At 40.3% G+C, this 22,673-nt stretch overlaps 2 protein-coding genes across 2 annotated transcripts in view; both read left to right on the top strand.

The window, feature by feature from the left end:
* The window catches only part of LOC308376852 (NACHT, LRR and PYD domains-containing protein 3-like), a gene marked incomplete at both ends in the record, with an annotated part of 51,478 nt that overhangs the window by 6,419 nt on the left and 22,386 nt on the right, over positions 1-22,673 (top strand). The gene's annotated exons all lie outside the window — the stretch shown is intronic.
* On the top strand, positions 2,161-20,947 carry LOC308362797 (NACHT, LRR and PYD domains-containing protein 3-like; the record flags this gene model as incomplete). The annotated part of the gene is made up of 10 exons (XM_080835522.1): positions 2,161-3,920; positions 4,293-4,466; positions 5,272-5,445; positions 5,883-6,038; positions 6,164-6,337; positions 6,695-6,868; positions 6,999-7,045; positions 20,257-20,476; positions 20,582-20,767; positions 20,914-20,947. The coding sequence occupies 10 exons, from the start codon at positions 2,161-2,163 to the stop codon at positions 20,945-20,947; spliced, it is 3,099 nt and encodes a 1,032-aa protein (XP_080691648.1).

Raw genomic sequence — 22,673 nt, 5'->3', positions numbered from 1 at the left:
TTATTTACTAAGCTAATGCACAAATATGTAAAATGTAAACATACGTTAAAAACACCATAGTCAAGTTGAAGTGTAATAATAACATAGGCATTATGCATTCAGCAGATGTAAATAAAACATTTCTATGCGTTTTGAGGCAAGAAGCAGGTTGTGCTATGTTAGTATGTTGTAGTCTACATTGCAGCTACGTAAATACAGCAGCAGCATGCTAACCAATATCCATTACTAACAAACTACATCCCACAATGATAAAAAAATAAAGCACTAAAGAGAATAAGGCATATGCATAGCTTACTGGTATGCACTAAAAAGTAGTTGATTTAAATTACTTACGCATCGAGGATGGCATCGATTCCATTCACTCTTCCGCTGAGTCCATGCTAGCATGCTAGTCCATGCTGAGTCCACTGGCTTCCCCGAAGACGTCGTCTTCTTCATCAAAAATCATTCCATGTATTTCACTCATCTGTAATCCTCGTCTTGCCATGATGGATGAGTACAAGGGAGACAAATTGCAGCCAAAAATATGCACAAACAAGCCCTCAGGATCGTATGGACCAAACCACTTGCTGTGCGCATTTGTAGGTAAACAAAATGGCCCATTGCGCACCGGGAGCGCAGCTGAGACACTTGAGTTACGCTTTCAAAAATCTAAACTCCAGGACTGAGCAATCAGGGCAAATGACCTACCTACTTTTTTGGTAGAATCTCTATTATTCGGTTAAACAGGTGTCAATCACTACTGAGAAGTCTTACAAGAAGTGTAAAGTGATATGATAGGACATGCCTGAGCAGCTTCATGATTGAGAGCTGATGCCATTGGTGGTAATGCCTGTCACTCATGACAAACATGTGTTTAACAGCCAATCAAATCCAAAGATTCTGAAAGAGGGGGTCTTAAGCTTTGTAACCATATATAAGATCACGTGATAACTTCGTGAAGTGTTGTCAGAAAGAGAGCGAGAAGATCGTCATCAGAAACATACAAAAAAGTGAAAGTTTTTTCTCAATGTCGTGAGCAAGTGAATAAACAACTTTATGGACATAACCATGCAGTTCAAGTCTGTTTTTTAGATGTTTTGAAGGTAAATGAATGTTCTATAAAGTTATTTAAGGTTAGGTTACTGCAGAAACACATTTAAATGGCTTAGTTATGGGAGGAGGCTGCTCCATATGTAAAAAATGAGGATGTGTCATGGTGTGTTTAAAATTGTATTTATTTGTAATGGATGCATGTAGACAACTGAAAATCGGTTTATACATAGTTGGATTACCACAAAAAAAAATATTAAATGAGAGTTTCAATCATAGTTTCAGAAATAGAATTTTCAGGATTTGTTTTGGCGATTTATCCAGTACGGACCCGCCGGCGGGTCCATTAGGGGGCCGTAATACGGTAACAGGCTAATAGCTCACCTGGCTAAGACGCTGGTTCACAAACCCTGCGACTCTGGTTCAATCCCAGAGAAAAACCCTTATCAAGGGTAAGCAGGATGCGGAAGCAGTTTGAGTGTATGTTTGAAGGCTTCTAATAGATTAAGACTAAAATTCAGTGTTTTTTTACATGACGCTAGTCCATATGCCACTAGTTTTGATTTATGCTGTAATATGTTAAACAAAATCAAAACTTCTACTCGATCATTCCTTTCTCTCTCTCTCTCTCTCTCTCTCTCTCCCTAACAGGAAGTAATCTCCAACAGCCACAGCATTTAGTAAATGCCAAAATCACAGCCCAAGATGGAGCCCAAATCATCGCTCCTATAATGACAAATTGTATCATTGAAAATGTGTATTTCAAGGAAGAATCAAAAGGGCCAGGTATGTCATCTATTTTCTACATGATTTACCTAAACAATCCATAGCTGCCTTGTGGCCTTTTGCCTAAAATTAAGTCTGTCTATAAAACATGCTACAAGTCATACTTCTCTTCAGATATTACTCATTATTTTAAAACAGTTTTGAGATGAATAATCATTCAGTTACTCTTACTGTCTTGTTTGTTATGGGTACATGAGGTTTCTTCAAATAGCTGAACATTACAGACCAAAGACCTTCCGGTGTGTGAAAGATCTGTAAGTAATTAAAAAAACACTTGTGTGTGTTTCCTCCCATCCAGATCCTGAAACTGTACAGAAAGTTTTGAAGAGTCACAAGAGCAGGATGCAAAAGAAGTTTGAGTGTATATTTGAAGGACTAGAACAGAGAGGAAGCAAAACTCTTCTTAACAAGATCTACACGCAGCTCTACATCACTGAAGGAGACAGTGACGAGGTGAACAACGATCATGAAGTTAGGCAGATGGATAACATGTCCAGAAAAACAAAGCCAGATGAAACTCCCATTGACTGTAATGACATCTTTAATGCCTTACCGGGCCAAGAGAGACACATCAGGACTGTGATGACCAAGGGCATTGCTGGCATCGGAAAAACGGTGTCTGTGCAGAAGTTCATTCTCGACTGGGCTGACGGAGGAGCTAATCAAGAAGTCCACTTGATGTTCTTCCATCCTCTCCGAGAGCTGAATTTGCTCAAAGATGATGAATACAGTCTTCACAATCTCCTGCTTGAGTTCTACCCAGAGCTGAAAGAACTAGGAGAAACGTGTTACAAAGACTTACAGGTGATGTTCATCTTTGATGGTATAGATGAAAGCAGACTTCCGATGAACTTCAGGAACAACAAACCTGTGTCTGATGTCACAAAGACAGCAACACTGGATGTGCTGGTCACCAACCTCATCAAGGGAAACCTGCTCTGGACTGCCCTAATATGGATAACATCACGCCCTGCAGCAGCTGGTCAAGTCCCCTCTGAATATGTTGATCGCATCACAGAAGTTCGCGGGTTCAAAAACCAGCAGAAGGATGAGTACTTCATGAGGAGAATTGAGGATCCGGCTCGAGCTCAGCAAATCCTCAGTCACATCAAGACCACAAGAAGCCTCTTCATCATGTGCCACATACCAGTCTTCTGCTACATTGCAGCAACTGTCCTGGAGGAAATGTTAGGTCAGTACGACAGTGCAGATATCCCCTCAACCCTGACAGAAATGTTTATTCACTTCCTGATCATACAGCTGGACAAGAAAAACAAAAAGTACGATGGTGTCAAACCAGACAAAAAGACGATCCTGGAGGCAAACCGGGATGCCATCTTAAAATTGGCAAAACTGGCTTTCAAAAACCTGGAGCAGGGCACAATCTTGTTTGATGAAGATGCCCTGAAAGAGAGTGGCATTCATTTGGAAGAAGCTTCTGTGCATTCTGGTTTGTGTACAGGAATTCTCAGAGAAGAGTCGAAGTTTGCTTTGAGTAAGTTCTACTGCTTTGTCCATCTAAGCATCCAGGAGTTCCTGGCTGCTTTGTTTGTCTTTGTCTCTTTCATGAATGGGGACATGGCTGCACTGAGGTCTTTTCTGCAGGCAAAACCCAAAAAGGTGTTCCTGTACCTCTTGCTGAAGAGTGCTGTTGAAAAATCTCTGGAGAGCAAGAACGGACACTTGGATCTTTTCCTTCGCTTCCTCCTGGGCATCTCGCTGGAGTCCAGTCAGAAACTCCTTGAAGGCCTGCTGAAACGTCCATTAGCGGAGAACAGCAAGGAGAATTCCAAAAGCTTGGAATTAATTATACAACATATTAAAGACGTGCACAGAAAGAATGCTGCACCTGAGAGATTCATCAACCTTGTTAACTGTCTTTCTGAAATGAATGACCACTCACTTCAGAAAGAACTGCAGATGTTCCTCACCTGTGAGAGACGACCAGAAACAGAACTATCATCAGCACACTGTTCCACCTTAGCAGACATCCTTCTGAAGTCTGAGGAGGTTTTGGACGAGTTTGACATTGACAAGTACCACACAACAGTCGACGGACAACAGAGACTTGTTCCAGTTGTGAAATGGTGCAAAAAAGCTCGGCAAGTATCAAATAAGCCACTTGTGTCCATAGATTAGTGAAAAAAGTGTTTAAAGAATATGCTTACTTGTTTCAATAGAAAATTGGTCCTAGAATCCCAGAACTGCCGATTTACTTTATCATGTATCCCAGCAAAGGTGAAATTATATAAATGTGAACACATAATACATTATTTTATACATTAAATATAATAATAAATGTATTATTTTTTAATATATAATGAATGTTGAACCTGCTTCAAGCAACACTTCAAGAAGGGGACTTTGCTGAACTTTTGTGCAATATTTTGAACTTTGAACTGTAAAAAGAAACCTTTAAAGATTGATCAGAGTTGATGAAGCTGTTTTGCTGAAAGTCACTTTGCTTTTTGTAGGCTTACAGACTGCAATTTTAATGAGCTTTCCTGTGAGATACTGGCCTCGGTCCTGCGATCAACATCTTCCTACTTGAGAGAGCTGTATCTTGACGGCACCACCATGCCGGAGTCAGGAATGAAGGCTGTCTGCGGCTCCCTATCTAATCCCAACTGTATGCTGGAGATGCTAAGGTAAACAAGAGACTCTCAAGAGAACAGAGACTTTACAGATGGTTTGTTTGTATTCAAGATTACTCTTTTGAATTATTCACTGAACATTATCTTAACCAAACCCAATCCCTAACCCTCATCTTAACCATACATTGTAGTTAGAAGAGAATGAACAGAGAGTTTGTTTATAATCTGAGCATCTATAAATGGTCTATAGTGGACCATCCAAATAAAGTGTGACCTCCAATTGTAATAGTTTTTGTTTGATTGATTTGATTGATCCTCTAACTAAGCGTGTGCTATTAATGGACATTGAGGTACTTATTTTGAACATCCTGCAGTCTTGTTGACTGTAAACGTTGGAAAAACAATATGATTGGACACCTCGCATCCTCTCTTCAGTCCATGAAAGACTCACAGCTGGAGGAACTGGATCTGAGTTGCTGTATCTGCAGTGTTGAGGAGATGAAGCTTTTAACAGCAGGATTGGTTTGTTGTAAAGTTCAGAGGTTGAGGTAAGAGCTTTTAATGGTGTATTTGTTCTCTGAAATAACCTTTATTAGGTGTACTTTTCCATATCTGCCTGTTATTGTGCTTTTCCTTTAAATATGGTATACAATGCTGTTTTTAAATGACAAACAAAACACAACAGTAGAAGATCATTCAAAAAGGCATGTATCCTGTTGATTAAGACCACCTAAACACAGCATGCTGTGAAATGGCTGTTAGTATAAGCAACAAGGGCTCCAACACAACACAACACACTACATGCAGTGAAACATTCTGCATATTTGCCATTTTTTAAGAGTGATTTCCGTCTCTGCAGCCTGAGGAAGGTTTGTCTTTCTTCAAGTCACTGTGGAGATTTGGCCTCAATTCTCTGCTCCTCTGACTCCAACCTGAGAGAGCTGGACTTGAGAGACAACGACCTGCAGGATTCAGGCATGGAGCTGCTCTCCTCTGGATTCAAGAGTTCACAGTGCACACTTGAGATACTGAGGTACACACACACACACACACACACACACACACACACACACACACACACACACACACACACACACACACACACACACACACACACTGTCATAAACCAGCAATGCAGCAAACAAAACAAGCAGTATTTAACTTAAACGATACACACATAATGCATGCACACAAACACATTACACACACACAACGAAATACTGTTAATGTTCGCAAACCCCAGACAAAACCAACACATTAAGCATGTTCAATACACAGCAATACAATCACTAAAACATTACAAATATGACTTGCCGATTCAAGCAGTGAATCTGCTCGCAGAGACTGGAAACTTTGGAGACATTCTGCTGTACATCTGAGACTTCTACTACTGCTACTGCTACTATTGTTGCCATCATACGAGTATTACTGGTATGTGTTTCATTGGAAATTATGATCTTGGCTTTGCAGACTGTCAGCCTCCAACCTCACTGAGTCGTCCTGGAGGAGTTTGACGTCCGTCTTCCAGGGGGAACTGGACCTGAGTGAGAGCAGCCTGCAGCTGTCCGAGCTGGAGCAGCTGTCAGCAGCACTGAGGAGCCCAGACTGCAGAGTGAACACCCTCAGGTGTGGCTGTGCGTTACGCCATATAAACAATAGAAATGGGTTATATAAACAGTATAAACAGTAATGCACGACTGTGTTGATTTGGAACAAACCTTTATGTTCTTCCTCTTCTCATTTGTTTACAGACTGAATATGTGCTTTCTGAAGGATGGCCACTGTGAAGTTTTGGCTTCAGTCGTCAGTTCAGATGGGTCCCAGCTGAGAGAGTTGGACCTTAGAAACAATGATCTGCAGGACTCAGGAGTGGAGCTGCTCACCTCTGGACTCAAGAACTTACAGTGCACACTGGAGATACTGAGGTACACACACACTCACACACGTACAAACACACAAACACACACACACACACACACACACACACACACACACACACACACACACACACACACACACACACACACACACACACAAACACACACACACACACACACACACACAAACACAAACACACAAAATACACACACATAATAGAAGTCTGGAGTGGATCTGCTCTCCACTGGACTAAAACGGTCAGAGCACACAATAATCTCTGTGTGGATAGAATGGTAAAATAAAAGGCCTGTTTCTCCTGCACACGCAGTACAATAAGAAATGTGTATGTTGATTGTCTGGTAATAGCCGGGAGATAGTGTGTGAGAGCTCCTCTCCTCTTGCAGGTTGTCGTTTTGTGGTGTGACTGAGAAAGGATGTGTGAGTCTGGCTTCTGCCCTGAGTGCAAACCCCTCCTACCTGAGAAAGCTTGACCTGAGCTACAATCACCCTGGAGAGACAGGAGTCAAACTTCTGACTGAGCGAAAGGACGACCCAGACTGCAAACTGGACACACTGATGTAGGTGATCTGCAGACCTAATTAAGTGTGTTTTTGTGGGTGTGGGTGTGTTTGTACTTCTCATATCATGCTTAGTTTGTGGTTCCTACTCAGATTAGTGTTTTCTTTATTCTCTTGTCTTTCCTAATAGTGTTGATCACAATGCAGAATGCTGGTTAAAGTCAGGACTCAAGAAATGTGAGTACTGAGACACAAACATTGACATGTTTTGTGTGCGTTCATGTATTCACCATTATGAACACCATTATTGCTACTGAAATGTTTACCGTCAGATATACACACCCACGAAGCATGCATGTAATTTAGTCAAAGAACATTCATATGAATTATCATTCATTATTTGTGCACATTTATTATCACTGTTATTAGTGTGCTTGCCCGAAGGGAAGCACAGTATTGTTATCGTCAAGTTTTCTTTATTAGTGTGCTTGCCCGAAGGGAAGCACAGTATTGTTATCGTCAAGTTTTCTTTATTTATTAGTGTGCTTGCCCGAAGGGAAGCACAGTATTGTTATCGTCAAGTTTTCTTTATTTATTTATTTATTCTCCCCGTTTTTCTTGCAGCTAACTCCTCCTCGCCCGTTTGAGCTAGAGACGCCATTCAAACACCAAAATGTCCGGCCCGATCCGGTGCAGGTTGCTATGACTTTTCGTGGCGATACTCTTTGCCACTCCTTTTTTATCCCTCTTTTTCATCCCCTTTTTCTCTCATTGACTAACATGGGGAAGGTTGAGCCATTGTGACGTCACGCACTCTAGCCAACTGACATTAGATCAGTTGACATAGGAGAAGCTCTCTTAAATGCCAGAAGTGGTTAGATAGAGAGTGCAAAATATTAAAACGAATGTAGTGGCAACAGTTTCAGGTACAGTTTATACACCCGCTCTAACAGTGTTAACCAGTATGTGAGTAACGTGGGTTTTATTAAGGCATAGCGTGTGTAATGTGTAGCTATTTCATTCCGTTTGTTAACCTTTCCGGCTGTCTGTATACCAGCAGCAGAGCGGAGCATTTCACTCCCCTGCAATCTCGGAATGAAATAGCTACACAATACACACGCTATGCTTTAATAAAATTCACGTTTTACGAGACACCAACAGAGGCACAACCGACAAGTCTTACCATTGAAGATCTTTGACGTTCGGTCTGAAACTTCATCCAGCCATCCAGGTTAATCCAAGTTGTTATGGAGAACGACAGTTGCATCAATCATATTTCATTAAAACTTCACACTTCTTACATTGGACATATCCACCAGCCTAATTAGAATCTGCATTGTCTACTGAGCAGAAAATTCTCCATACAGTAGATTTCCCTTCGTTTAGTATCATTTTAAACTTTCCAGATGACTGTATTGCCCTCGCTCGTCAAGTGATACGTGTCCAGAAACAAGGCTCCTTTGACTGGATAGCCAGAGCTAGCATAACTGCCATTGAAATCCAATGGTAATGCTACCTAGCTAGGTATGCTAATTGTCGGTATCCATCGTTAACTCGCTAATCGTTAACCATCATGTCACTGGCTTTAATTTAAGAATGGCATGTTAGTAGTACATTTAGTAGTACATTTAATATCAGTACACTTGATTCATTACTGCTGATGTGTTACTTATATATGTTACTTATTAGCAGCTAGCTACCTAGCTAGCCACTGTGTTCCGATGTGTTTTCAATTAGCGTTAGCGGCAAGCTAACTGCTGTAATAGTTGAGTTGAGCTTCAGTTAAGACGCTGCGTACCGTACTTCATCATCACATTCGATTATTTATTACAAACAAATTCGAATTCAGCTGTAGGCATGAGATCTGTATCTTGGAGACTAATTGCATCCACAATGTAAGTACTGCAAGCTAGACTACTATGCAGTTGACACAACACAGGAGGTCCCTGGGCCTGAGGGAATGAATTTAATGTGGCTATAATATGGAATTTTAAATGTGCCTAAAACTAGACTAAATTGTAATGAGTTTTCGAAAACTAGACTGAAACTAAGAAGGATAACTATGACTAAATGTGACCAAAACTAATATGCATTTTTGTCTTAAGACTGAATCTAAAAATAGCTGCCAAAATGAACACTGAGATAGGGGACCCCTTAATCTGCAATTCATGGTTGCTAGCTCTAATCAGATGTACTACCTAGGCTTATAAGAGAAGACTAACTTTGTATGGCAACGAACACCAATAACTAGAACTAATTTGACAGACTATAAACCAATGTGATACACGTGCTCTCTATCTATACAGTAAAAGTGTTGCTTACGTTTGATACTAGACCTACAGTCTAACTCTTAGTGCATTAAGTCTAACAAGCTATATCTTACAATACACTTTAAGTAAAGCTGACTATGTAACCGCATTCATTCCAATATTGTTGCAGAGATGTTTCCTTTTACCAAGATAACAATTTCAATAATTCACTTAGCTCAGTAAGTCAGTATAACGAAACTCTGGAACTATTATGACTATGACCACAGAAAACACAGTACTATACAGATTTTGTTCTCAGATATCAGTCTGTGAGGCCCCTCAACAACATATGCGCACTCGGCCACTGCACTGCAGAGCAAGCACACTCTCGCAGTTCGTTCACGAAACGCATTCTAGTTTATTTATTTATTTATTCCGTATGTTTTTCTTGCAGCTAACTACTCCTCGCCCGATTGAGCTAGAGACACCATTCAAACACCAAAACGTCCGGCCCGATCCGGTGCAAGCTGCTATGACTTTTCGTGGCGGTACTCCTTGTCACTCCTTTTTTATTCCATTTTTTCATCCCCTTTTTCTCTCATTGACTAACATGGGGAAGGTTGAGCCATTGTGACGTCACCCGCTCTATCAGTCGTTCTCCATTCAACTGTAGGAATATTAAGAGACACCTTCCAGGGCTCTACAGTGCGAGTATTTCACTCGCATAAATAGGTACGTGCAAACTTGAAAAATAATTTACAAGCACAGTGTGCGAGTGACAGACAGTTGTCAATACGGCGCCAAAAAGTGAAGCATTCCATTGATTTCACATGGAAACAACTGACAGGGTCGCGACTCCAGGGTTTTCGACGGGACCTGCGACGGGACCAACAGCAGCAGCAGCATAATCATCATCTGGATTTACTGACATTTTCGGTATATATAAACACATAATATCAATTGGTAACTGGTGTGTTGTATCCTGTTTATGTCTGATACTTTATAAACATTTATGTTTTACGTTAACTTATTACACTAGGCAGCAGTATTGTGAAGTAGAGCTAGAAATGGCTTTGCTAGCTCCCATATTGTAGCTCACACCAGCAACTGCTCAATTTAGGACAGAAAGGAGTTTGGTAAATTAGCTTGTAACTGTCAATGATAACTAGTTATTAGAATATATTAGCCAACGTTAAGTTGACTTCAAAGGGGCAGTCGAGTGTTTAGGTTGTGTCAGCTAGCTTGGAAAGCTAGCTAATAATTTTTGATTGAAGCTTCACGTTAGCCTCTGTAAACGTTTAGCTAGCTAACGTTAGCTAACTATGAGGTAGCATATCCCAAGTAACTTGTTGTGACCGATAGCGTGAGTTAACATTAACCCGTGTCCTGGGAGTAATGATTCATGAGAGACCTTGAATCATTAGGTTAACTGAAAAACGTTTGAGGATGTACACACAGCGTAGCTGTTGTAGTGTGCTCAGTTTTCGAAAACTAGACTGAAACTAAGAAGGATAACTATGACTAAATGTGACTAAAACTAATATGCACTGAATCTAAAATAGCTGCTGAATCTAAAATAGCTGCCAAAATGAACACTGAGATGTATTAATTTTGGCAGCTATTTTAGATTCAGTCTTAAGACAAAAATGCATATTAGTTTTAGTCACATTTAGTCATAGTTATCCTTCTTAGTTTCAGAAGAGGTTTTTCATGGTTGCTAGCTCTAATCAGATGTACTATAGGCTTATAAGAGAAGACTAACTTTTTATGCCAACGAACACCAATAACTAGAACTAATTTGACAGACTATAAACCAATGTGATACACGTGCTCTCTAGCTATACAGTAAAAGTGTTGCTTACGTTTGATACTAGACCTACAGTCTAACTCTAACTGCATTAAGTCTAACATATAGGCCTATCTTACAATAAACTTTAAGTAAAGCTGGCTATGTAACCGCATTCATTCCAATATTGTTGCAGAGATGTTTCCTTTTACCAAGATAACAATTTCAACAATTCACTTAGCTCAGTAAGTCAGTATAACGAGACTCTGGAACTATTAGGCTATGACCAAATGTAACACACTAGACCCTTTCACAATAAACAAGCAAACAAACAAACAAAAACAGAACAACAAAGATACCCTCATATGTCTAAACGTCAGTGGAGCCAAAATATAATGGTTGAGCTTGGTTGCTTGCTAAAATATATTGGAAGAAGGCCCCACTACACTGATTGAGTAGATGTAAATACATGTTAATTCATTGGCACTTGTTCTCTCTGTCACAGAGCAAGCACACTCTCGCAGTTCGTTCACGAAACGCATTCTAGTTAGTGTGCTTGCCCGAAGGGAAGCACAGTATTGTTATCGTCAAGTTTTCTTTATTAGTGTGCTTGCCCGAAGGGAAGCACAGTATTGTTATCGTCAAGTTTTCTTTATTTATTTATTTATTCTCCCCGTTTTTCTTGCAGCTAACTCCTCCTCGCCCGTTTGAGCTAGAGACGCCAAAACGTCCGGCCCGATCCGGTGCAGGTTGCTATGACTTTTCGTTTCGATACTCTTTGCCACTCCTTTTTTATCCCTCTTTTTCATCCCCTTTTTCTCTCATTGACTAACATGGGGAAGGTTGAGCCATTGTGACGTCACGCACTCTAGCCAACTGACATTAGATCAGTTGACATAGGAGAAGCTCTCTTAAATGCCAGAAGTGGTTAGATAGAGAGTGCAAAATATTAAAACGAATGTAGTGGCAACAGTTTCAGGTACAGTTTATACACCCGCTCTAACAGTGTTAACCAGTATGTGAGTAACGTGGGTTTTATTAAGGCATAGCGTGTGTAATGTGTAGCTATTTCATTCCGTTTGTTAAACTTTCCGGCTGTCTGTATACCAGCAGCAGAGCGGAGCATTTCACTCCCCTGCAATCTCGGAATGAAATAGCTACACAATACACACGCTATGCTTTAATAAAATTCACGTTTTACGAGACACCAACAGAGGCACAACCGACAAGTCTTACCATTGAAGATCTTTGACGTTCGGTCTGAAACTTCATCCAGCCATCCAGGTTAATCCAAGTTGTTATGGAGAACGACAGTTGCATCAATCATATTTCATTAAAACTTCACACTTCTTACATTGGACATATCCACCAGCCTAATTAGAATCTGCATTGTCTACTGAGCAGAAAATTCTCCATACAGTAGATTTCCCTTCGTTTAGTATCATTTTAAACTCTCCAGATGACTGTATTCCCTCGCTCGTCAAGTGATACGTGTCCAGAAACAAGGCTCCTTTGACTGGATAGCCAGAGCTAGCATAACTGCCATTGAAATCCAATGGTAATGCTACCTAGCTAGGTATGCTAATTGTCGGTATACATCGTTAACTCGTTAATCGTTAACCATCATGTCACTGGCTTTAATTTAAGAATGGCATGTTAGTAGTACATTTAGTAGTACATTTAATATCAGTACACTTGATTCATTACTGCTGATGTGTTACTTATATATGTTACTTATTAGCAGCTAGCTACCTAGCTAGCCACTGTGTTCCGATGTGTTTTCAGTTAGCGTTAGCGGCAAGCTAGCTGCTCTAATAGTTGAGTTGAGCTTCAGTTAAGACGCTGCGTACCGTACTTCATCATCACATTCGATTATTTATTACAAACAAATTCGAATTCAGCTGTAGGCATGAGATCTGTATCTTGGAGACTAATTGCATACACAATGTAAGTACTGCAAGCTAGACTACTATGCAGTTGACACAACACAGGAGGTCCCTGGGCCTGAGAAGGGAAGGGAATGAGTTTAATGTGGCTATAATATGGAATTTTAAATGTGCCTAAAACTAGACTAAATTGTAATGAGTTTTCGAAAACTAGACTGAAACTAAGAAAGATAACTATGACTAAATGTGACTAAAACTAATATGCATTTTTGTCTTAAGACTGAATCTAAAAATAGCTGCCAAAATGAACACTGAGATAGGGGACCCCTTAATCTGCAATTCATGGTTGCTAGCTCTAATCAGATGTACTACCTAGGCTTATAAGAGAAGACTAACTTTGTATGGCAACGAACACCAATAACTAGAACTAATTTGACAGACTATAAACCAATGTGATACACGTGCTCTCTATCTATACAGTAAAAGTGTTGCTTACGTTTGATACTACACCTACAGACTAACTCTAACTGCATTAAGTCTAACATATAGGCCTATCTTACAATAAACTTTAAGTAAAGCTGGCTATGTAACCGCATTCATTCTAATATTGTTGCAGAGATGTTTCCTTTTACCAAGATAGCAATTTCAACAATTCACTTAGCTCAGTAAGTCAGTATAACGAAACTCTGAGATACCCTCATATGTCTAAACGTCAGTGGAGCCAAAATATAATGGTTGAGCTTGGTTGCTTGCTAAAATATATTGGAAGAAGGCCCCACTACACTGATTGAGTAGATGTAAATACATGTTAATTCATAGGCACTTGTTCTCTCTGTCACAGAGCAAGCACACTCTCGCAGTTCGTTCACGAAACGCATTCTAGTTTATTTATTTATTTATTCTCCCCGTTTTTCTTGCAGCTAACTCCTCCTCGCCCGTTTGAGCTAGAGACGCCATTCAAACACCAAAATGTCCGACCCGATCCGGTGCAGGTTGCTATGACTTTTCGTGGCGATACTCTTTGCCACTCCTTTTTTATCCCTCTTTTTCATCCCCTTTTTCTCTCATTGACTAACATGGGGAAGGTTGAGCCATTGTGACGTCACGCACTCTAGCCAACTGACATTAGATCAGTTGACATAGGAGAAGCTCTCTTAAATGCCAGAAGTGGTTAGATAGAGAGTGCAAAATATTAAAACGAATGTAGTGGCAACAGTTTCAGGTACAGTTTATACACCCGCTCTAACAGTGTTAACCAGTATGTGAGTAACGTGGGTTTTATTAAGGCATAGCGTGTGTAATGTGTAGCTATTTCATTCCGTTTGTTAACCTTTCCGGCTGTCTGTATACCAGCAGCAGAGCGGAGCATTTCACTCCCCTGCAATCTCGGAATGAAATAGCTACACAATACACACGCTATGCTTTAATAAAATTCACGTTTTACGAGACACCAACAGAGGCACAACCGACAAGTCTTACCATTGAAGATCTTTGACGTTCGGTCTGAAACTTCATCCAGCCATCCAGGTTAATCCAAGTTGTTATGGAGAACGACAGTTGCATCAATCATATTTCATTAAAACTTCACACTTCTTACATTGGACATATCCACCAGCCTAATTAGAATCTGCATTGTCTACTGAGCAGAAAATTCTCCATACAGTAGATTTCCCTTCGTTTAGTATCATTTTAAACTTTCCAGATGACTGTATTGCCCTCGCTCGTCAAGTGATACGTGTCCAGAAACAAGGCTCCTTTGACTGGATAGCCAGAGCTAGCATAACTGCCATTGAAATCCAATGGTAATGCTACCTAGCTAGGTATGCTAATTGTCGGTATCCATCGTTAACTCGCTAATCGTTAACCATCATGTCACTGGCTTTAATTTAAGAATGGCATGTTAGTAGTACATTTAATATCAGTACACTTGATTCATTACTGCTGATGTGTTACTTATATATGTTACTTATTAGCAGCTAGCTACCTAGCTAGCCACTGTGTTCCGATGTGTTTTCAGTTAGCGTTAGCGGCAAGCTAGCTGCTGTAAAAGTTGAGTTGAGCTTCAGTTAAGACGCTGCGTACCGTACTTCATCATCACATTCGATTATTTATTACAAACAAATTCGAATTCAGCTGTAGGCATGAGACCTGTATCTTGGAGACTAATTGCATCCACAATGTAAGTACTGCAAGCTAGACTACTATGCAGTTGACACAACACAGGAGGTCCCTGGGCCTGAGAAGGGAAGGGAATGAGTTTAATGTGGCTATAATATGGAATTTTAAATGTGCCTAATGCCCGACTCACATTGTTGCGTTGATGCGTCAGGGTTAACGCATCCCCATTCACTTTGCATGGGGTGACATCATCCTTTGCCGAACTGAATTGTGGCTCCGTTTGGTTCGCGTGCGTTGCGTTTCATGCTTTGCTCGCGACAAGAGTTGAAGAAGGTTAAACTTTTCAACAGGCAATGCATGCGTCAGCCAATCATATTGCCTTTCATGCATAACTGACAGCACAGGCACTAGCCAATCATATCCCGTATATGCTCACGTCTACAGAGCGGCAAACTAAAAAAAAAAAAAAACATGTCTGCCAAACTCCTTAGATGGTCGTATTTGTACCTACAAGTTGGTTGTTTGACTTTTTTTTGGTTAGATTTTTTAAAAGTTACCGAGAAATAAACACTGTACAATGTAAAAACCCCTTTATTGTAACTGAGAAATACGTATCATAGGATTTGCGAGGTGTCTGAGCACACTGTCTAATGATGGGTTAGGGTTAGCATGCTACTACTCACAGGGTAAAAGCTTACTAATGACGTGATTGGTTTGTTGACCTGTCAATCTCACTATAACGTCTCCGTTATCAACAGAACCACATGCGCCAAACTCCTCCTCCACCGTCCGTTGCATCAACGCAACAATGTGAGTCGGGCGTAAAACTAGACTAAATTGTAATGAGTTTTCGAAAACTAGACTGAAACTAAGAAGGATAACTATGACTAAATGTGACTAAAACTAATATGCATTTTTGTCTTAAGACTGAATCTAAAAATAGCTGCCAAAATGAACACTGAGATAGGGGACCCCTTAATCTGCAATTCATGGTTGCTAGCTCTAATCAGATGTACTACCTAGGCTTATAAGAGAAGACTAACTTTGTATGGCAACGAACACCAATAACTAGAACTAATTTGACAGACTATAAACCAATGTGATACACGTGCTCTCTATCTATACAGTAAAAGTGTTGCTTACGTTTGATACTACACCTACAGACAAACTCTAACTGCATTAAGTCTAACATATAGGCCTATCTTACAATAAACTTTAAGTAAAGCTGGCTATGTAACCGCATTCATTCTAATATTGTTGCAGAGATGTTTCCTTTTACCAAGATAGCAATTTCAACAATTCACTTAGCTCAGTAAGTCAGTATAACGAAACTCTGAGATACCCTCATATGTCTAAACGTCAGTGGAGCCAAAATATAATGGTTGAGCTTGGTTGCTTGCTAAAATATATTGGAAGAAGGCCCCACTACACTGATTGAGTAGATGTAAATACATGTTAATTCATAGGCACTTGTTCTCTCTGTCACAGAGCAAGCACACTCTCGCAGTTCGTTCACGAAACGCATTCTAGTTTATTCCGTACGTTTTTCTTGCAGCTAACTACTCCTCGCCCGATTGAGCTAGAGACGCCATTCAAACACCAAAACGTCCGGCCCGATCCGGTGCAAGCTGCTATGACTTTTCGTGGCGGTACTCCTTGTCACTCCTTTTTTATTCCATTTTTTCATCCCCTTTTTCTCTCATTGACTAACATGGGGAAGGTTGAGCCATTGTGACGTCACCCGCTCTATCAGTCGTTCTCCATTCAACTGTAGGAATATTAAGAGACACCTTCCAGGGCTCTACAGTGCGAGTATTTCACTCGCATAAATAGGTACGTGCAAACTTGAAAAATTATTTACAAGCACAGTGTGCGAGTGACAGACAGTTGTCAATACGGCGCCAAAAAGTGAAGCATTCCATTGATTTCACATGGAAACAACTGACAGGGTCGCGACTCCAGGGTTTTCGACGGGACCTGCGACGGGACCAACAGCAGCAGCAGCATAATCATCATCTGGATTTACTGACATTTTCGGTATATATAAACACATAATATCAATTGGTAACTGGTGTGTTGTATCCTGTTTATGTCTGATACTTTATAAACATTTATGTTTTACGTTAACTTATTACACTAGGCAGCAGTATTGTGAAGTAGAGCTAGAAATGGCTTTGCTAGCTCCCATATTGTAGCTCACACCAGCAACTGCTCAATTTAGGACAGAAAGGAGTTTGGTAAATTAGCTTGTAACTGTCAATGATAACTAGTTATTAGAATATATTAGCCAACGTTAAGTTGACTTCAAAGGGGCAGTCGAGTGTTTAGGTTGTGTCAGCTAGCTTGGAAAGCTAGCTAATAATTTTTGATTGAAGCTTCACGTTAGCCTCTGTAAACGTTTAGCTAGCTAACGTTAGCTAACTATGAGGTAGCATATCCCAAGTAACTTGTTGTGACCGATAGCGTGAGTTAACATTAACCCGTGTCCTGGGAGTAATGATTCATGAGAGACCTTGAATCATTAGGTTAACTGAAAAACGTTTGAGGATGTACACACAGCGTAGCTGTTGTAGTGTGCTCAGTTTTCGAAAACTAGACTGAAACTAAGAAGGATAACTATGACTAAATGTGACTAAAACTAATATGCACTGAATCTAAAATAGCTGCTGAATCTAAAATAGCTGCCAAAATGAACACTGAGATGTATTAATTTTGGCAGCTATTTTAGATTCAGTCTTAAGACAAAAATGCATATTAGTTTTAGTCACATTTAGTCATAGTTATCCTTCTTAGATTCAGAAGAGGTTTTTCATGGTTGCTAGCTCTAATCAGATGTACTATAGGCTTATAAGAGAAGACTAACTTTTTATGCCAACGAACACCAATAACTAGAACTAATTTGACAGACTATAAACCAATGTGATACACGTGCTCTCTAGCTATACAGTAAACGTGTTGCTTACGTTTGATACTAGACCTACAGTCTAACTCTAACTGCATTAAGTCTAACATATAGGCCTATCTTACAATAAACTTTAAGTAAAGCTGGCTATGTAACCGCATTCATTCCAATATTGTTGCAGAGATGTTTCCTTTTACCAAGATAACAATTTCAACAATTAACTTAGCTCAGTAAGTCAGTATAACGAAACTCTGAGATGCCCTCATATGTCTAAACGTCAGTGGAGCCAAAAAATAATGGTTGAGCTTGGTTTCTTTCTAAAATATATTGGAAGAAGGCCCCAATACACTGATTGAGTAGATGTAAATACATGTTAATTCATAGGCACTTGTTCTCTCTGTCACAGAGCAAGCACACTCTCGCAGTTCGTTCACGAAACGCATTCTAGTTTATTTATTTATTCCGTACGTTTTTCTTGCAGCTAACTACTCCTCGCCCGATTGAGCTAGAGACGCCATTCAAACACCAAAACGTCCGGCCCGATCCGGTGCAAGCTGCTATGACTTTTCGTGGCGGTACCCCATGCCACTCCTTTTTTATCCCTCTTTTTCATCCCCTTTTTTCTCCATAGACTTGCATGGCAGAGGTCTCTGCCATTATGACGTCATAATAGGGTCATTAAACTGGCTTGCAGCTGTGCTTCTCACTGACACCTCCGCTCGCCAAATCCAAGGAACCGCATTTTCTTTGTCCCTCTCAATTCAACTTTGAAAAAGAATAAGAGGAACCGTATTTCTCTGTCCCTCTCAATTCAACTTTGAGAAAGAATAAGAGTAACTACAGTTTCTAACCTAGCTACCGTATTTCCACTTCGTTAAGGTGAGTTGAATGGCAGCATTTTCAGTGTACTGACTGAAATTTTAATGGAAACTGATAGTTAGCCGTAGCAGCTAACATATAAATTAACGTTACGTTAACGTTGGAGACGACATTTTCCGTAATTCAAGTTGTGAAGTAAACCTTTGAAGTAATTCATGAATTTAGTTGTGTGGATATAGTGACCTAAGGCTTGTATTCCCACTACGGTAACGTTAGCTGTGTTAAGCAGAGCTATCCTAGCTGTGTTAAGCAGCTGTAACATCTGAGTACGGGGCTAAAGGCTAACTAACACTACGTAACGGGAGTATCCACTGGCAGTTTCAGCTAGCCGTAACGGGGGATCATTTTCCTTAATTCAAGTTGTTAAGTAAACCTGTGAAGTAATTCATGAATTTAGTTGTGTGGTCAAGTGAGCTAAGGCTTGTATTCCTACTACGGTAACGTGAGCTATCCTAGCTGTGCGGGGCTATGCAAAGGTTGCTTATACTGAAAGAATGGTTAACTTGTTGTGGCCGATAGCGTGAGTTAACATTAACCCGTGTCCTGGGAGTAATGATTCATGAGAGACCTTGAATCATTAGGTTAACTGAAAAACGTTTGAGGATGTAGCTGTTGTAGTGTGCTCAGTTTTCGAAAACTAGACTGAAACTAAGAAGGATAACTATGACTAAATGTGACTAAAACTAATATGCACTGAATCTAAAATAGCTGCTGAATCTAAAATAGCTGCCAAAATGAACACTGAGATGTATTCATTTTGGCAGCTATTTTAGATTCAGTCTTAAGACAAAAATGCATATTAGTTTTAGTCACATTTAGTCATAGTTATCCTTCTTAGTTTCAGAAGAGGTTTTTCATGGTTGCTAGCTCTAATCAGATGTACTATAGGCTCATAAGAGAAGACTAACTTTTTATGCCAACGAACACCAATAACTAGAACTAATTTGACAGACTATAAACCAATGTGATACACGTGCTCTCTAGCTATACAGTAAAAGTGTTGCTTACGTTTGATACTAGACCTACAGTCTAACTCTAACTGCATTAAGTCTAACATATAGGCCTATCTTACAATAAACTTTAAGTAAAGCTGGCTATGTAACCGCATTCATTCCAATATTGTTACAGAGATGTTTCCTTTTACCAAGATAGCAATTTCAACAATTCACTTAGCTCAGTAAGTCAGTATAACGAAACTCTGAGATACCCTCATATGTCTAAACGTCAGTGGAGCCAAAATATAATGGTTGAGCTTGGTGGCTTGCTAAAATATATTGGAAGAAGGCCCCACTACACTGATTGAGTAGATGTAAATACATGTTAATTCATAGGCACTTGTTCTCTCTGTCACAGAGCAAGCACACTCTCGCAGTTCGTTCACGAAACGCATTCTAGTTATAACTGAAATCTAGAACACACCAAACTCTTAATATATGCTAACATAGCATAACAGAACACACCAACCTTTCAATACACGTATGCTAAACATAACATGCCAGAACACACCAAACTCTTAATATATGCTTACATAGCGTAGCAGAACACACCAGTCTCTAAATGTATGCTAACACAACGTAGCCGATCACACCAACCTCTTAATATATGCTAACATAGTTTGTGCTGTGCAGATGCCTGCAAGCTCACACTGGACCCAAACACAGTCCACAGAGACATCCGCCTGTCTGAGGGAGACCAGAAGCTGATTGCTGGCTTGTTTCAAGGGGACTATCCCGCACATCCGGACCGGTTCATGGGTTCTGAACAGGTTCTGTGCAGAGAGGGCCTGACTGGACGCTGCTACTGGGAGGCCGAGATGAACGGCCTAAACATGGCCTACATGGGTGCAGCGTACAGATTAAATGGAAGAAGAGAGAGAGACAGTCGCCTGGGACTCAACGACACATCCTGGGGTCTACTGTACAATTTGTCACCTAACTCTTTATATCCCCGTAGCTACACTGCTAGCCAAAACAGTAAGGCCTCCCCCACAGTCTCATTTGCATTTGACTGCGGAAGAGTAGGAGTGTTTCTGGACTGGCCAGCTGGCACTCTGTCCTTCTACAGCGTCTTCTCTGATACACTCATACACCTGCACACGTTTCACCACACATTCACTGAGCCCGTCTATCCAGGGTTTGGGTTAGTGTTGAATGGGGTGTCATGTGAAGATTCCATTTCCCTCTGGAAGGTTTGATGGTGTTTCACATATGTTACGACCCGGCGGGTCTCCTTCCTTGGAGGCTCCGCCCCTTTTCCACTGCGGGTCTGCTGTCTGTCTCCTGCAGGGTGCTGAGTACAGGTGTGGTGGCTTTGGAGTAAATTGGCTTCGCCATAAGAGGGCCGGCTCTGGTGTGATGTCACTCTCTCTCTCATTCTCCTACCTGCTCGGACGGGAGACCTCGTTGGGAGCTCTGCCCGAACTCGTTGCCCTTTTGGGGATCTCGCCTCCTTCTTTGTCTCCGTCGCCTTATGTTTTGTTTATCCATTTACCCCTAGACACATCTTGCATTACACTTTACTTTTATACTATTTATAGTAACGCTACGGTGTGGTCTCCTTTATGTTAGGTCTGCTTTGAGCCAAGCGGCCTTAACACATACTACTGTCACAGCAGGATCTGATAGTGAGTATTCATAATTAGCTATTCCAATTAAAAGGCAGACAAGTCACTTTGTGAGACACATTTATCAAGTATATATCTGTCTGCATTATAACAGATACACACACACGTACTTACAGTACATGTACTTACACGTACTTACACACACACACACACCAGTGGTGGACGAAGTAAACCAATTGTGTACTTGAGTAAAAGTACAGTTACATTGCATTGAATATTACTCAAGTAAAAGTAAAAGTATTCACCTCATTGTTTTACTTGAGTAGAAGCACAAAAGTATCGGCCTTCAGAAATACTTAAGTATTAAAAGTAAAAGTATTATTTTTTTTTAACTGTCACATCAAAACCCCTACTTGAACAGGTGAACAATGCTTTACATTTGCCTAATCAAACCCAAAATACTCAAAAGTATATTATCTTTAAGTAAGACCAAGTGGTTTTGAAGCAACAACACAAAAAGCATTCCTTCAAGTTTCATTATTTTATTTTCCATTCATTTCACTTGACATAAACAGAGTAGTCATAGGAATGAATTTCGAAGTTCACTTCGCTTGGCCATGAATTCGACTGTGTCCCCGGCGTTAACGTTTGGTGAGGGAGGCTGTATTAAACTGGCACTTAGCATCTCCACAGATAATTTGGCTGCTAGCATATTGCTTTGGATAAAAGCACATGTAATGTATTGCAATGTAATATAATCAACCGGGGCATATTTATAACCACTCTGTTAGTACTAGTCATGTGATGGCGAACTTCCATTGATGTGCTTTTTTAAATTTGATGGCGAGTTCCAGAATGCCGACAGCCTAGTGTTCTTAATGCAGAGGCCACACTTGAAGTAATAGGACTCTTTTTTCTTTTCAATGAATTCAAACAATTCGGCTAAATAAGGCCAGGGGTGTTGGGCACCAACTTCTGTTTCATCCGATGATGCTGCAGTCAGCGCCTCAGCCATTTACCTGACAAATAATATTAATAATCTCTAGGAGTAACAACTCTCAATGACCACAAGCACACACCACCTTGTGCTTCCAGCTACAGCGTGACTTTGCAATTCTTCAATCAGGACGACACCTGTTCAGCAGATAATCGTGCGCTGGGCGCTGCCGCTGATTGGTTATAGTCGCGATACACTTTGACCTTTTGGTATTTTATTAAAAATAAAAAAGGAACGAGTAAGGAACGAGTGTTTCTGTAAATGTAAAGAAGTGAAAAGTAATAATTTTCGTTTTAAATGTAGTGAAGTAAAAGTATAAAGTCTTACCAAATAAATGTACTTGAGTAAAGTACAGATACATGGAAATGTTACTTAAGTCCACCACTGACACACACACACACACATATCCACACACATACTTATACACACACACACACATGTACTTACACACACACACACACACACACACACACACACACACACAC

This window comes from Sprattus sprattus (genome assembly GCF_963457725.1).
Source record: "Sprattus sprattus genome assembly, chromosome: 1".
Classification (NCBI taxonomy): domain Eukaryota; kingdom Metazoa; phylum Chordata; class Actinopteri; order Clupeiformes; family Clupeidae; genus Sprattus; species Sprattus sprattus.
The sequence above is the reverse complement of the archived record's forward strand: the minus strand, read 5'-3'. Positions and strand labels throughout refer to the sequence as shown.